This window comes from Scophthalmus maximus, chromosome 2, assembly GCF_022379125.1.
Source record: "Scophthalmus maximus strain ysfricsl-2021 chromosome 2, ASM2237912v1, whole genome shotgun sequence".
NCBI lineage: Eukaryota > Metazoa > Chordata > Actinopteri > Pleuronectiformes > Scophthalmidae > Scophthalmus > Scophthalmus maximus.
In genome coordinates, this window is record NC_061516.1 from 30,082,501 (window position 1) to 30,100,543 (window position 18,043).

At 41.9% G+C, this 18,043-nt stretch overlaps 1 protein-coding gene across 2 annotated transcripts in view; it reads left to right on the forward strand.

Annotated features, from left to right (window-relative positions):
• The window catches only part of pcxb (pyruvate carboxylase b), a 249,637-nt gene that overhangs the window by 185,045 nt on the left and 46,549 nt on the right, over positions 1–18,043 (forward strand). For both annotated transcript variants that reach the window (XM_035624173.2, XM_035624172.2), the window contains exons 13-14: positions 11,598–11,742; positions 12,349–12,438. In XM_035624173.2, the coding sequence (XP_035480066.2) occupies positions 11,598–11,742; positions 12,349–12,438 (235 nt within the window). The remainder of the gene's footprint in view (positions 1–11,597; positions 11,743–12,348; positions 12,439–18,043) is intronic.

Below are 18,043 nucleotides of genomic sequence, written 5' to 3' on the forward strand. Positions count from 1 at the left end.
CACCTCCATTATTCTATCTTGACTTTATTTTTATCCCTTGCTTTCTCCCTCTTTACTATCACCCAATTACAGTGCTCCAGGGGCCCAGTGTATTTTTGACCTAATAAACCAGACCTCCCAGAGAGCAAGGACCAGCAAGGAGAAGTTGGATATATCATTTCACCCAATCGTACCCACTTTACAGAGCTATGCATTTATGGCTCGTTGATTCACAATGAATCAACCTCTAGTGGTTTTGGCACCATGTCCTCTCATCGGGGAGAGTGACCTTGCTGGATGAAATAAACTAACGTGACCTACTGCTGGATGATGGATGAAGTGAGTCCTCCAGTCAGGAGAAAAATCTCAGTGTGCGTGTAATTAGATACATTTCTTATCAAGTAAGAAGCAACCAGGGATCAGAAGGGAAAGTGTCAAAGATTCCGTGTCCATAGAATGTTCTTGTCTTGACTACGGATCACTCCGGTCTTTTTCTCCCAAAGACTCAGAACTAAGAGATTGGCAAGATCTGTTTTAGTTCATTCTGAGTAATTCAGGACTTAATCAGAAAGAGTCCAGACCTGCTGTGGTTCGGTCAGGCCATATTAGCCCTCAAAGTGAACACAGTTGCAGGAGAGTCGGCCTCCTGACCCAAGCCTGAACGATTCCTTCCACTTTCTTTTTTTATTGTGAATTGGTTCATCGGTCAACTAACTGTTGGCTTCATCAAACTGGAAACATGTCCAAGTATTTATGTGGCTCTTTTTGCTCATTAACACTTCGCACCAAGGGCTTTGACATATGGTGTCACAGATATTCACATATAATTGTGTTAAGACTTTTGTATTTATTATTTTGGCATTTAGACTTTTTTACCTTTAGCCCACTGGAATTTAAATGAAACAAAGACGACTGACGACCTGGCTTCACTAAAGATGTGAACAACGTACTTAAGATGTGAACAGCCTTAATACACTTGATGCTGAGATTTGGCGTTATTAACCTCTAGTAGAACTGTTGGGCAGTTTTTTTCCTCATGAGACGGACCACAGATTTGTCTCATTCATGCTGGTGATGACGCATATGAACGCACATGTGGACACTGAAAACAAATTACTGCCAAGGATGTTGCACTATTCCTGTGATCCAGAGTTGGCACTCATTTGCCAAGAAATACAGCATGTGCATGCAAAGGCAGGGGAGAAGAATGTTACCTATAGTAACCAGGAATATACACAACCGGGATTTCTTTTATGAGGAAGAAAGGGAAAAAAATACGTATGTGTTGGTACCAGCACAAGATAGTTAACAGCGAAACCTTTTTTCTTTTTTGCAGAAAATGCCACAGGACACCTTTTAATTCATATTAATTGCTTCATTTAAAATTTTAAAATTTTTTCTATTTATATAGCATGTACATTGGGAACAGATTTGTCACATTTAAAAGGCTGGAAGTGAATGTCCGAGGTGGTGGTGTTTACTGAATGTTGCCTACCATGGCTGTTTGCCACTAACAGGCGGAAAACCGACAGGTATGGCAGAAAATGTTCAGTTTGAATCAAAAGATGAAACCTTGACAGCAGCTGAGGAACGAGTCCTTGCCAGCAGCAAAGAATGTATACCTGTGTGCCTGCGTGCGTGAGAAAATGTGGGGAAACTTAGATTTTTGATAGCGTTGAATTAAGTGAATAGCCCACATGAAAAAAATCTACAATGTTCATCAGTCATTTGGCTGGTGTGTCTTTTCTGAAGATGTTTCTTTTGCATAAATGAGTCACACTGAGTTTGTGAGACAGTGGCTAAATATAGACAACACTGAAAAGCACAAAAAGATATCCGCTCATTGACTGTCTGTGCACACAAACATGTCACACAGAAATGTCAAATGCTTCCATTTACACACTTCCACACACACATAAAACTTGGGCACACACAGAACATGCATTTTGCAACCAACGCAGGGCATGATCGACCACACGCACTCAGAGATTGCCTTGATCACATGATTGCACACATCAACGCACAATAGCGTCACACAAATCAGGGCATGGACAGCCCAAAGTGCAGTTAGACACACACACCTCTCACAAGGCTACATGAAATGAGCACACTTGCACGGCTGTGTTGTCAGGGGTAAATGGTGTGGAGGTTGAGATCGAAGGCCAGATCCTCCTCTATTTGTCTCAATCTAGGGATAATGAGAGACAAGGACAGACGCACATGCACACACATGCACAAAAGCCACACAGCTCCGCCGTCTAATGTTGCTCAGAGCCGTTTGCATGTCATTGTGGTTTTATTTATTTTGCCTTGCAATAGTAATAAGTTCTCCGAAATGATTTCCCAGTTACTGCTGGCAGACCATTTTACCAGCCACGGGCAGCAGTCGATGAGGTACAAGAAAAACACGCTGGCCTCGTTTGTCTGCATTGCCTTGAGTGTAAAATCTTGACAAATATGCTCAGACGCAAAGACACGGGGCAGAAATGACGTCAGGGATGTGTTGGTTAAACATGCAATCCAAATGTTTTTGAAGAGTGAGCTGCTTCAATGCATTCTCTTCTGCTGCACTGAACAGCCAACGGATTCCTTTGTGTTTGTGGCCTACATAAATGGAGTTGTACACAAATGCAATGGGCTGTTAGAAAAAGGACTGTTAATGTTGAAATAAAGAGCTGGGAGGTGCCAATGACTTGAGGTGTGCCAGTGCCAGAGCCCACGTGTTATTCATGCAGGCAACCTGGCCAGGCTTACTGGCACAACTAAATGGAACTGAGCCATTTGTCACCTGTGCTTTCCCTGCTGTTAAGGCATATAAAGGTCTGTAACTGTTAGCTGCTGCTGCCAGACGACCATTTCAGCACCATGGTCAGCACCTGAGCTGTGTGCATTGTCTCATGATAATCACACACGCACACACACACACACACACACACACACACACACACACACACACACACACACACACACACACACACAGAGAGAGAGAAGCAGGAGGAGGAGGAACTGCATCTTTAACAAAAAACTAATATGAAAATCTATAAATACAGACTAGAAAATCATCGATCACAGGCAACCATGATAATTTTATATCATAGTATGCAAGATGTTCTGTGCTGTTATCGTACATTCTGTAAATAAGAGGCAGCCGTTAGTCATTTCATGTTCTAGTCTCCCCTGCTCTTTGGAAATAGAGACCAAGGGGTTTTTAGCATTATAGGCATCATGCTGAGCTAAAGATTGAGTTGAGTCAACATTTCTATTTTGGTTATCTTTCTTTATAGGAGTCCAGCAATCTTTGCTAATATTTATTAGTGCGGATGCTCGGATGAATCACCTTTTCACTTCTGACAGTAATCATCAATAGAGAGAGCCCATTAGATGAGATGCATTAGCTTGACAGAAAAGCATATTGAGACTTAGGCCATTATCATGATGGTGAGTGGAAACTGGTTGAATTATATTATCTGCTAGCATCATGCAGAATTGTGATAATGGGGTGGCACTCTGCGTTACTTTGATCTCTAATGATCGACATGTGAGTCACTGGATCCTGTTTTGCATGCCCGCCTCTTTGAAGTCTCTCACCTAAAGTTACCCTGAGGTAATTATAACATGCAGAATATTGAAGATGTTTTTTACGTGTAACAGTTTGAACTTTGAAAGAAGTCACGATGGGCAGAACCTGGTTTCTTTGACAACATTTAATTTTTTTCATGGCATGGCCTGTCCATTGACAACACTGATGAAATTTCGACAAAGTGCACAATAAAATATGACATTGTGTTAGGGGGACTGGTGACAATGTGATGGTTGGAAAAAGAAATCTAGCCTAATAATTTAGGGAGTATGTTATTTCTCTTTTAATGTTTTTGTAACTGCTTACCATGAATATATCAGGATAAAAATTCAACCTGGGTTCTTTTTGGATCCCCTATCTGCCTTAGTGTGAGAAAATATTCCTTACCAGGAGTACTGACACTTGGAGAACATTTCATAACGCCGTCAGCCGAGACCTGACATGAAAACGTGTTTGAAGTGATTATTTTCCCAAGTCAGTCAGTACTCACCAATTAGACGAATGGTGGTGCAGTGTGTAGTATTACTAAATAATACTTGACATCCAAGGTCGCAACTTGAAAATGAATCCCTCAAAGAGGAGATGCTTATATTCCCATTTCTTTCTGCACTGCATAGACTTAGTAGGGAAGTGAGTATCTTGACCTTATTATTATTCCAGCTCCAAGACAAATAAACCTGAATGTTTATTGTATTGTTCAGGTCATATCTGTTTGTGTAATGAGGGAGAGTGTGGCCTAAAGTAATTCACACCCTATATGAAGGCATGCTTGCATTGAGAATAAACAGTAGAGTTGTGCTGTCTAATATTTTAATTGTGCACAAGGAAAGCAGTCTTTTAAAAAAAGTTGTATATACTGCAGAAATGATAGTGTTGGATCCCAGTGAAACCTTTCCCAATTTTGAAGCTTCATCCTATTTCAAAACTCTCATAAGGGCTCTGGTTCTTGATTCAGTGGCTTATATTGTTCGGGGGAGATGGTGATATCCACAAATATCAGCCCAACAATGGAGGATAAATTGTCAAAACAAGGCATTTGTAGTTAATCATTTAAGAAGACAGAAAGTTGAGTGGAGGTGCTTGAGACCATGTCTCGATGTATCATGTAATACCAAAACGCAAAAACTTGACTTTCAGAGACTGAGATGATCATTGACAAGTTCAAATATAATTAACACAGAAGACCAAGCACCTAACAGCTAACACACACACTGAGACGACACACTGAGTGGGTTTGGAGTACATCACGAGTCATTGAATGCGTCACAGGCCTACTGCTTAAGGGTTCCCAAAATACCACTAAGTAGCAATCTGTTTTAATAAGCCTGTGTCTCAGGGTCCCTGAAAGCATGAGAGGGGTTTCTTTTAGCTAGTTCAGCACTCCATTTATTGATACCTGATGAGTCTACGTCACGATGTTTAGGGAAGACACGTCACACATTAGTTATGGCTCCTTGTGAATGGGGTTATTATGAGAATATTTAAAAAGCAGTCGTTATGTGAAGTCATTCTAGTGACGTGGAGCATTCACCCGGTTACTGTGCGTCTGTGTCAAGAATTGTACCTTTGTTGAATCCACGTTCCTTTTCTGCCTCATCATCTCGTCTTCTGTTTTTCCTGGAGATGAGTGTGAACTTTAGCAACCCCTGTAAATCTGCTGTGATTGTCATGCAAATGATTAGAGCTGCAATTATAGTTCAGAGCACTGGACAAAAACTTGTCATTTCCTTTTTGGAGGTGCACAGCATTCGCTTCTTAAACTTCTGTTAACGGAGAGACGGACAGATCTTCTGTTGCTTTTCCAGTAAAATAATTCTCCGCGAGGTGTTGTGACAAATTGGTTCTTCCGCTGAGCACTGTGGTTATGCTACAGATATCATAACAACAGTGCAATAGCAGTTGCATTTCCCCAGTGGTGTACTTTGTCTAGGATGTCGGACAAGTTCAGCACCATGGCCAGCGTCAGCTCACAGACAGGCAACTGAAACGTACCGTAATGAGAATGTTCTCCCAATACGGAGTTGGAAATAGCCAAGCATAGTCCGTGTCTGACATATCTCAAACCGTTAAGATTACTTCCGTTCCATTGCTATTTATTAATGCTTCCAAAACCAATAAGGGATCATAGCTGGGTTTACATGACCTTTGTTTCCTGAAACCCCAAGTACACTAATGCATGCAGGGGCGCACGCGAAAAACTGTCATCCTACAAAGAGATTACCTTCGTCAATGTATCTATTCGGATTTTGTCAGATTCCCTTTTACCCTATGAGCTTATTTACGAATGGAAATGTCTCCGGCCACAGCTCCCTTGATGAAATGCAAGGTGAAAATTGCTCTGCAATCTGTTGTGATAGGAGTTATTACTGGAAAGAACACCAATCAGATTTATTTTAGTGGTTTTATAGCTCCGTTGCAAATGTCAAACACAGATTCCAGATTCAATTTTTAGGTACAGCTATGAAGTAGCCATGCGTGAATCAAGAGCACGTTGAAGAGTGTGTGTGTGTGTGTGTGTGTGTGTGTGTGTGTGTGTGTGTGTGTGTGTGTGTGTGTGTGTGTGTGTGTGTGTGTGTGTGTGTGTGTGTGTGTGTGTGTGTGTGTGTGTGTGTGTGTGTGTGTGTGTGTGTGTGTGTGTGTGTCCGGGCCAGTGGTTAAGGCGTGACGGATGGGGATAGGGGAGACAGAGGAGGAGAGAAAAAGACGAATGACCTGACAGCTCCCCTATTCAACTCCTAATCACTGAGGGAGCGTGGAGGCTGTGTATGACAGAGGGAGGCGGTGTTTGTGTTGGGAAGACAGAAATCAGGGGTGTGTGTTGTACGCTTGTGTCTAATGCTGAGCACAATAGACAGCAAATTTTTGACATTTTTATTTAATTATAGAAAAACTGTACTGTCTTTGACACTGTTTTTTTATCCTGATTTTCATCAAGTAAATCCACATTTGCTGCTCGAATTTCTGCCCTATTTTTTAATTAACTGACGAGGCCATATTCAATATAAAGTGCGTATATTCACGAGAAAAGGCTAAAGCTTAACTCCACTGTGAGCAAGAACAGAACATCGTTGTTTTCACGGGACCTTAGGGAGGCGAGTGAATCCATGTGAGCTGTGGATCAGAGACACCCTGCCTCAACAGAGGACCTCACCGAGCATGTTCTTGGCTTCGTGAGCCAGTATCAAGATATGAAGCTTATTGTGAGCCAGTGGATGGAGTCCCCAGTTGTTGTTCCTTTCCAATTGTTTGTTTTGTCATCTTTGCCTCACTGATATCTGTGGTTTGGATTTTGTAAGGCTTCAGCTTCCATTTTCTAGATATGGCGGGTGTTGGGGACTTAAGCTTTCTGGTTTTTGATGCAATTCTAGTTAACTTTTTGTTTGGTTGATGCTGATCTTGCTCACACTGAAACCAATCCTAGCTCCAACTACATCATCACGTTTAAGTAAATTAAAAAGTGTCTCAAATATCATCAATCATCTTTTTAATGTTTTCTCTTGGCCTACCTTGACGGGGCATTACACTGTTTAACATCGTGGTCCACCTAATACTTAAATGAAGCTCTGCCATTTAAATTTCGGGATATTTTTTCTATCTTCTGTCATTTTACGTCTCATTTGCAGAGACATGACTCAGCGAAAAAGGCAGTTGAGCCCTCACCTAATCTTGATCTTTAGTAGGGTGGCAGGGATGCTCCGGTGGAAGTGGAAACACATACACAATATCAAATCGATGCAAGTTTGATAGAATAGTTGGCCTCTCCCTGTTTTCCTCATTAACCTTAACTTGTTTTCCTCACACTGATAGTTGCTGTGGTGAAGGGTTCCCAGTGCAAGTGTAAGTGAAACGGGCTGACTTGACTTCAGACTTGAAAGTGAAATATATCTGGGGCTTATATCAGCATGAGAAAAATCGATGTTGTGAAAGTTGAGGAATTTTAAATTACTTAAAATATGAAGAAATGTTAACAGAGGGTTTAAATGCATACATTACAATCAGAATTGGATTTGATCCGTGAAACCTTCCTCAGATGAGAATCAATTTGTAGCGTGCGTACGCACCGTCCTTTTTGTCTTTACATCTGTGACGAACCCCTGTTGCATGGTGTGCAAATGTCTACAGCACAGACAGAAATGTTAATATGCAGAGCAGCTCTGAAAGTACTTTGTCTTTCATTTCTTTGCTGCTCTAGAGTTATAAAAATATTTCATGAGACAGACTTCACTGACTAGCCTGCTTTGCATTGTGAAAAATGACATCCAATCCCCGTGCAGACAGTTTGTAGACAGTGAGAACACATAAAATAGCAGGTGGTGTGGGGTTGTTTTTCTCCCCGGAGATATCCGGACTGCAAATTACTGGCAGCTGTAAATTCTGTCTCTATTAACAACATTTAAATGTTGAATAAATTGGATTAAAAATAAAGTTAGACAACACACCTTCAGCTCCCTGACAACAAGCAGACGCCCTGCAACAGTAACTGCTTAAAGGTGGTGCTGCGTTGAGCAGAGTTGTGAGCAGTCGAGTCAACAGCCCTGGACATCAATACTTACTTGACCAAGTTGCTTTGGCATCACCAGTAAAGCTGATTGCAGCAAGGGCGATAACGACCGGCTTTGAGCAGAATAGCAATAAAACCAGAGTTTTTTCTGGTGATAAACGGCGCTGTGAGAATAAACAAAGAGAGGATAGACACAACCAGATGTAATGTTTTAGTGGGGGGTGAATACAAATGTGATTTGGTTGACATCTGACTCTGAACCGTGTGTCTGAGCTCCACTGCTGCCTGTTAGAGAACTAAAACTAAAACAGTTAGGTGTGTGTGCGTACGTGGGTGTGCAATCTGAACAGCGTTTGGGAGCGGGAGCTCCAGCCAACATTGACACCAAAGTGTGTGTGTGTGTGTGTGTGTGTGTGTGTGTGTGTGTGTGTGTGTGTGTTTTGCATGCTGTACGCATAGCTCTGAGAGCTGTATCCTTGTTCCAGGGCATCCAAATCAGGGAAGGGCCTCTGTCGCCCGTGTGTGTGTGTGTGTTGGTTGTTTTATCACAGAGAGCAGGATGAATACTGAGAGAAATGTATAAAGACATTCTGAGCAGTGAAAGGGGAGAAACCAAAGTGTGTTCCTGTGTTTTTAGAGTGTGTTTGCATATCATTAGAGGACACATGGAGAAAGAGTTTGGGGACTGTGTGTGTGTGTGTGTGTGTGTGTGTGTGTGTGTGTGTGTGTGTGTGTGTGTGTGTGTGTGTGTGTGTGTGTGTGTGTGTGTGTGTGTGTGTGTGTGTGTGTGTGTGTGTGTGTGTGTGTGTGTGTGTGTGTGTGTGTGGTAGCCACAGGCATAGAGAAGCCTGATAATGAACACATTGATCTGGTACAGCACAGAGGAGAGGACAAACCTTCATGTAGTCATGGTGTCTCTATCTTCCCTCACCATTATTTCTGAGTCTTTCATTAATAGCCTCTCTATTTGATTCTCACACCCTGTCTCTGTGTCTCCACAGTATTTTACTTGTTTCTCTCCCTCATTAAGTGTGTTTACACATGAATTAGAGCTGAGGATGACATGAAACGTAGAAAACTGATGAGAGTGAATGAGGGAAAATATTGAAATTGTGAAGGTAAAAATTGCTGCAAGGCCCTGCACTTTAAAAAAATGTCATCTTTGGTTCCCACATTTTTCTTTGTTGGAGTTTTATATGCTTCTTTTCAACCTTTGACCTTGTCCTTGTGGTTTCTTATGCAGTGCAAATTTGTGTTTTTTCTTTGTAGAAAGCCTTTATGTTCACTCATGTAGTAAAGTAATGTGTCATTTCAGCATTTCAAATGAATTGTTAAACATTTTTGAATGTGTGCTTGTTTGCTTGCTGTATTTGTCTGTCCCTATAATGTCAAAGCTTTGATTTTGACGCAATGAAAAATACAACAAAACGATATATCCACATTTTGTGTCGCTGCTTATATTTTCCTTGAGGAGGCAGGCATGTGAGGCGGCCGCATATATTGTGATACAGTTATGCTGGCAGATAGAGAAGATGATGTCCTCAGGTTTCTGAAGCCTCAGTGCTATTGTAGCATTCAGCAGGAAATCCTTTTGTTTTGGTCCACAGCTTGTAGCCTAAGACTTGGCAGTGTAGCACATCCATGTGAATCCCTCGGCTCGCTACATTTTCTCCTCCCCAGCTCATGCTCCCTGTAGCAGGGATCTGAGGTTACGGTTCCATTTTGTGTGTGCGCATTTGTGCCTCCACAAATGACATCCTCTCCTCCCTCGCTGGGCATATAAATGTCTGGAAAGAGGCACAAAGTTTTTTTTCTCTTCAAATTCAATTTGTCTGTATTAGTGGTGCTATATTGGTCCTGTATGTATTGACAAAGCAGGGGATGTCTTTCTTCTGTAACCCCCCCTCTCTGGAATTGGATTTTCTCTTTGTCAACTGAAACATATATAAATAACATATATTGCTGTCATCTTTGTTCTCTCTATTTCTTTCTTCTCTCGACTCCTAAGAAGAAACTATTACTCTCTGTTTCAGTTCTCACTGTATACATCTCATTTTGACCAACACACGCTTGCTATTCACAATTGCTGTTCGCTTGACCACATTGATCTCCCCCTCACACTCTCTCTCCTCCCCCCCTCTCTCTGTCAGTGCTGGTAATGAGGTGTGTGTGTCTGTGTGGTTTGTTTATTGCCTGACTTCCTTCTCCCAATTATGGGATTCCTGAGTGATTGTGCTGCAGCAATTATTTCAAGTCACTCTGGGTTTGACTGTCAGCTAAATGCCCAAATTATGGCTGTGAATTCACTCCCATCTGTGGGTTGTTTTGTGTGTATACTCGGTTATTGTGTATCTTTACGCCTGTGTGTGTGTGTGTGTGTGTGTGTGTGTGTGTGTGTGTGTGTGTGTGTGTGTGTGTGTGTGTGTGTGTGTGTGTGTGTGTGTGTGTGTGTGTGTGTGTGTGTGTGTGTGTGTGTGTGTGTGTGTGTGTCAGAGACTGAGAGATCCATCTTTGAACCGTCTGGATGTTACATTACTGCAGTACCCATTACGCCCTCAGGGACTTGGTTTCTCTCTTGGTTCAGAGTTGTTTGTGTGTGTCCTCGTGCATTTGTAAATGAAAGGGATACTTGGAGGCTGCAGGGTTTTTTACGTCTTTTTGTTTAAATATCACTTAAAACTCTGACTTTTTCAGTCATATACAAAGACTTTTTTTGGCAAACTTGAAGAAATTAGCTCTTCCCACATTACATTCCTTCACGCTTCCTCTGTGACAGCGCTTAAATATCTATAGCCGCTCAAGTATATATATAAAACTTATTTCACTCAATCCTGACAACCATCACTCCTTCTGTCCCCTTTTCTTTCTACACCCCCTCCCCCCTTCATTTGTCTGTCAATCTCCTCCCAATTCACTTTCTGTGCCTCTTACAACAATCGCTCTTCCCAAATTGTCAAGAGTGTAAAGAATTAGTAGTAAATTAAGTAATGAAATTCACTCAAACAATTACATCTCGTCTGTCTCTTCCCTCTCATTCTCCCTCTCGGTGTTCATTCAGAGAGCTTAAATGCTGTGATAATACTTTTGAGGCAAACAAACAACGACAAAAAAGAAATCTATCTAATTACTTCTAACGGTTGACTTTCTCCCTCTGCTCCGTGTGTGTGTGTGTGTGTGTGTGTGTGTGCGTGCGCGTGCGCGTGCATGCGTTTGTGTGTCTTGGAGCTGAGATTGTGCAGTGTTTAGCGAATTCTGCTATGTGAATATGTTTTGCATGATTCAACTATTTGTGTGCATACGAAAGTGTAGCATTGTGTTTAATATAAAGCTCTAATGCGAGATGCTCTTTACAAAAGAACTGTGGTCTTTTCTTTTGAGTGATTGATTTTTAGAAGAGGAGTTGAGCACAGTGACTGTGTCATGACACTCTTACTTCTATACAGAGTTTATATTTGTATTAGTTTGTGCAAGCCATGTCCAAAATGCTCCCAAATTAAAAGTCCCCTCCATTGTTTCTGTCCTTCTCTCCATCTCTAGACCAACATCCCGTTCCTGCAGAATGTTTTCTCCAACCACCAGTTCCTCCACTCCACCGTGGACACCCAATTCATTGACGAGAACCAGGAACTCTTCAACCTCAAACCCACTCAGAACCGAGCCCAGAAGCTACTGCACTACCTGGGTCAGTGTACAGACAACACGCTCAAACACCGAACTGTGACTACAAGACATATATTCACAATGTAATGAATGGATAATGGGCCACATCACTGATAAAACACTGACATTACAGCTGTTTGAATATCTAATGTTCAGCAGTAAGGTGTCCACTGCTGGTCACTTTTGAGTACAAAAATAGGCCTATATATGTAGTGATTATCAGGTTAATAGCTAAGCAACCACATGTCTTCAATAGAGCCATTACTCCATGATTATTTGTCTTCTATTGAGCCTTGGACGGAAACAGAGAAAGCTCAATGCTACACATTTAAAAAACAAAATAAATTAGTAAATGAATATAGAGAGAAAATCTCTGAATCTGCACTGACCCCCCTTTAACTTAAAAACTCAGGACACATCTAACAAAGGGTGACATCCTTAAAGGTTCAGTGTGTAAGATTTAGTGGCTTCTAGTAGTGTCGTTGTAAATTATAACCAACTGAATCCCCTCACCTTACCACTTTTCTTCCAAAAGTAAAGGAGAATCTTTGTTGGCCTTTGGGTTGATTTCAAATTTCTTACTATACTGTATCTGACTTTTACCCTCTATTTTTATACTCATACATAGGTCATGTGATGGTAAATGGACCAACTACACCCCTCCCGGTCAAGGCTAAGCCCTCCTCCATAGACCCGGTCATCCCTCGTGTCACCATGGGTATGTCAATCAAGAGTAAATCAGCCAATCACATTGCATAGTTCATCCTCCATCACACATTCGTCTGCGGATCTCATCAGTTATTTTCAACAATGATATAATTGAAAAACTGCTTTTCTGTTTTCCTTGTTCTGTGTGTAGGGCAATGTGTGAATAAGACCACCTGCTGATCTTTCAATACAATGTGCCACGATGAATTGTTTGAGTACCGCATTTATGTATCATTGCGTCATTATTATTGCCTTTTATACCTTTGGTCAAATTGAGCAAGGCAGTGCCACTGCAAGGGTCAGGGGATTCATTTCCCCATGGGGGCAATGCTAAAAATGTAAATACTTGAGGATCCATTGGGCACTTTGGTTAAAAGCTCCCTGCGAATGACAAATGGGCCGTCGGACAGTGTGATAGCTGGAGGCGGAAAGGATTTCCTAAATGGCTCAGTTCAGCACTTGGGGAGGAAAAAGGTTTAGGCCAGAATGCTCGGTTGAGCTGTGAGCACAGCATTTTAAGGATGCAGCTCATTGTTTGTGAAGTCAGAAGTTCTTTGCTTTTCACTCTGCTCTGCACCAGCAACCTTGGAATCTCAGCCAACGGCCAAGCTTTTTGCAGAGTTCACTGAGCCACATAGGTCCTATTTAAACCTGGATATTCTCATGCATCTTGGGTAATCTGATCCAAACTGGAATATTTAAAGTACAGATATGAATGCACAGGTATGTGGCTCAGACCACATTCTGGTTGGTGGGGTCTGGGCCACACATGGCCATGTTCTTCTAGCAGTATGTATGCAAATGGTTCCCAGGTGTCACTGAAGGACTGTCTACTAAATCACATCCTCTGTGTAAGTAGGTACAGCACATACTCATTTGCCTTCTCAAATTGGGTAAACTGGCTTCATTCACCACATCTGAAATTTTCAAAAAGCCCTTGGAGATATATTACGAGTGTTTCCAACATCTTGGGCAATTAGTTTTTTCCTGGAAAACGCCAAGGAATAGACCAAGTCTGTATTGTTTCTGATTTCTTCTTTTCATTTCTCGCAGACCAGGCACATGAAGAACAATTTCTGCCACCTGCCAATTGAAATCAACATCACATTTGGTCTTTGTTGGTGAAAATGTTATACCCATTGTATATCATTTCCGCTCTGTATGCAAATATGTACTATTATTTGCATAGGGAGCAGGGAGGTGAGATCCAATCACAAGTGGTCACTTCAGACGCTTGTGGAGAAGCATTCTAATGCCAGGTCTGAACTGATGTACATGAAGCTGTCCAGTGGCATGTAATGTAAGGTATTGACAGTGTCTTCAGGTCTCCGGAGTCCCCCATTCCAACTGTAATGTCTAAGTGAATTTTAAAAGTTTAAACTAAGGCTAGAATATTGATGAAATACTCATTAAAATAATGATGAGATGTGCTCAGTTTCACTCTAAAATATGTTTTCATTGAAAAATGGGCTTCACTTCTTGCCCTTTCTCACTACGCTACCAGGTTTATTTTTGTTTGGGGTGCAAACTGGCAGGAATTCATGCAGCTGCTCCTTTTGACAGCTCCAAATAGGCTGCATCTGTCTGACATGTTCATCAGCACCCTGTTCTGCCTCAGCACATATCCCAGTGTGCCCGGTAAACATGAATTCATAACAAAATAATGTGAATAATATGAATCATAATCAGGCATATCTAATCAAATCTGACATCTTAAAACCGTGCACGGTGGAGTGGAATGAGCAGAATGGGGCAGAATAATCTGTGTTTGTGTTCGTCCTGCATGTCAGTGTAGTTGACTGTGCTCAGTCACCACTTTTCCACTTATGCAAATTGTGTGTCGACAGCTATCATTCCTTGCCCCTCTTGTTGCAGGAAATCAAACACACACACATGCATGTACACTTAAACACTTGCAGTACCCACAAACTGGGCAGGTAATCTAAAGGCAGACACCCACTGTGGACATTCCCCTCTTACCTATAGCAAGCAGCCTATGAGGCAGTCATATGTAGCACAGGAGCACACGGAGGCATACCTAAAGCCCAGTAATGAGATTTGTAATGTGCTTATATCCTTTCTTTCGTTCAACGGACGGATTGAGAGAAGAGTGGGATTAGGCCTGTATTATCGCACTCTGTGGAGGGAGGGTTAGGGGCATGGAAGGAGAAAGAGGTTATGATGGGAGAAGAGAGGGTTTGGGCAGGGCATAATCCCCATAGGTAGAGGAAATGGTCAGGTGGACATGGTGGCAGGGAGATAAGGATAAACGATTGAGACGGCTAGGTGGTGATGTAGAGGATGGCGAGCAGAGCATGAAGGACCGTTACTGTGTACCAGCCACGGAAAAGAGACGAGCGAGGAGGGAAATGCCATTGTTGAGTTGTCTTCACCAAGAAGAGTGGGGGGAAAAATGATTCCTCAGACGGGCGATGATGTCCTGACAGAACGTGTTAAGCACTCAAAGGCCATTATTTTCTAATGAGGATTTGTAGTCTGAAACGTTCTCTCTGAAGGCTGATAGCTGGTGGTTCATCGATGGTGTATGAGTACACCTTGTTCCAATTATTGTCTGGATTTATTTAATGGAGGACATCTAGAGGTTAATCACCAGATGCCTCAGAGTTGGCTTTAGGAAGAATGACTAATAAAAATGACAGACTTCTTTTCCGCCTCCCAGTTGTGCTCTGTGTCTTCATTTCTACGATTAAAGCTGAGGTCTGGCTGGTAGTACAATACGTAACATCTGTGCCTTAACTTTTTGATAAAGAATTATAGTCACAAAATTAACCCACATGGTCTTTAAGTCTTAATACTCGGGTGAATCTCTGCCTGTTTTTGGTTTTGGATGCTTTTGTTAGCCGTCTTCAAACACAAAAGGCACAAAAGGTCCAAAACTCATTTTCAGGTAGCTTTAAAAATGAGTCAAGAGGCTTTGGCTTTTCTGAAAAATGTAAATACAATGGATTTTCTTCTGGCGTGTACAGCACAGTGACTTGTAACTTATTTGTTTTTTTCTGTAAAGACTTTAATTTCAGTTGTTTGTTCCTCACCTCCCATGCAGATATGTGGATTTTCCACAGGCTGTATTTTAGCAGGTATGCCGAAAGGCAAACTGTAAATTAATGCAAATGTTTATGAATATTTAGTTGCCGTTTAAAAAAAAAAAAGGTATCTCTTTTGTTATTTTAGAGCAGCTCGGATCACAACACCACAGAGGGAGAGTGATTTCATTCTCTGCTCAGGACGCCATTAATCCAATATATCTTTACATGTAAATAGTGGCTGCTATATTGATTTTCAAAATCTCATATGTATAACCTTTAAATCAAGAGCTAATTAACAGGTTCTTAAACGCAAAGGTACACAATATTTACCAGTCTTCTTGAGAGGTAAATGTCAACTCAGGAGAGGGGAAGAGCAAACTAGTTATTACTCTGAGATTGTCTCCTCCACAAATTGCAAATAAAGAAATGCCTCTGAGCACAATAGCTCACTTCTCAGCTTGTATTGTGGAGCTGGGGGAGAAGAACTGCAGTGTGAAGAATGTCAAGGGAAGGAGTAGGAATTGACATCAGCCTGGGACGCTCGGTGTGAAGTTAGGGCAAAGAAGCCATAGGGAGTGGGAGTGAGGTGTTAACAGGGCAAAAAGAATGGGTCTGTGTTTGTGTTTAAGTGGGCCAGTTGTCCAGCACAGCAACCGCGTTGGACTTGTATCTACTAATTTCTATATCTGCTTTGTACGATGCGGCATGACAGTGTGTGTGTGTGTGTGTGTGTGTGTGTGTGTGTGTGTGTGTGTGTGTGTGTGTGTGTGTGTGTGTGTGTGTGTGTGTGTGTGTGTGTGTGTGTGTGTGTGTGTGTGTGTGTGTGTGTGTGTGTGTGTGTGTGTGTGTGTGTGTGTGTGTGTCACACTTGTTTGCTGTAGGATACACTTGATAAGTTCAAAGTGCCTGTATCTATTTGCTTCGGCAAAGTGATTTCACAAAGCTCATCTAGTCTGTTTCAGTGAGCTCATTTGTGATTGCATGTGTGAACAAATAAATCTACATCTGTGTGTGTGTGGGGGGGTGCGTAGTTCATTTTGCTGGCCTTAGAGACAATTACAGCATAGATCATTTGTTTTCAGGGATGAGGTGGAACAATAAAAGGTCAAGAGTGAATATTCAACTACGCAGAAGGAGAGAGGGAGATGGAGGCAAGAGAAAGAGGGACGGTGGGTTGGAGGACAACCAAGCAGGCCCAAAGTACCTCATTAACTAGTCTAATTGATTGATGATTGTACACACCCAAGTAAAAATAGATCCCAATTCTGCTTCCAATAATTTAGGGCCTCTGGTTGTGTGGAGACAGAGAGAGGAAAGAGATGATTAGAATAGGAGGCTGGTTATAGCAGCACACATGGAGCGTGGTCTTTACAAAGTTTAATGCGTTTGTTTTGAGGACATTTCACCTGTAATAAAATGAAAATGCCAGTATTTGTCCTGGGAACTTGACAGCAATAGTTTTTTCATTCCTCCTTGCGGAGGCTTTTAGTGGCGAGGACACACTACACTACAGTATATGACTTCACAATCCTGAAATCCAACCAGAAACTCTCATCTCGTGCCAACGTGTCCAACAATCATCAGGCCGGGTTCCTCAGGGAGTGGAACAGCATGGTTTCAGAAACACTCTTATAATGGCTCTTCACCTCCTATACTTCATAGTTCATCTGTTAGCTCATGGCTTATTGTTAGCCCCGATGGCTGCATGGCTCCATGGGTGGCAATGTCAGTCCAACACGTTGGTCCACACTGAAATAGCTCAACTTCTATCAGAGGGATTGTGATAAAATCAGACATTTTTCATGGGATGAATTTGACATGTGATCCCCTTACTTTTGCTCTGACAACATTAACTGTGGTACAGACATTCGTATACACCTTGGGCGGGAAACTTTTACGTATAGAACGTACTACTTATATGGAAACATACTAAATGATAATTTTTTTCAGAAAAGCCTAGACACTAGAAATGTGTGAAACGTCGGAGTTAGCCATCTGGAGCTGACTTCACACACACTAATAGAATAGAGATATTTGTCATACTTAAATTTGCAGCGACACGACAGCGCTCTGATTGCTGATGTCGTGAGAATTGTGGAACCTCGAAACAGGGTCACAGGCCAGATAAGGCTGAGAAATGTGAAGATGTGGGATAAGTGCAAAAGCAGCAGCAGCTGCTGCTGGCAGCCATACAGAACCAAGCTCAGTCACTTGGAACTCTTACTTGGGTTGTGTGTTAAATTAGCCGCCTGCTGAGTTCATATTCCCGTATTCTTTCATAGATCATCTACTTCAGCTAAGTGTGGTTGGAGCAGCAAGGAAAGGAAACAGCGTCCGCCTCATTAGGAGAAGTTATGGCAACTCCCAGACTTGTTAACTGCACAACTTAAGAGAGAACACTGTGTAAATAACATCGGTTTACCTGCTTGTCTGGTGTCTTGTTAAAATGGTGGCCATCATTTATCTTGGCCAGAAACGTATGCAGTGTCTGTTGTCAATACTCTGTTTTAAGGTTGAATAAATATAGGGCCACTTTCATTTTTTGGCCACCTATTAAAAAAATGGAAC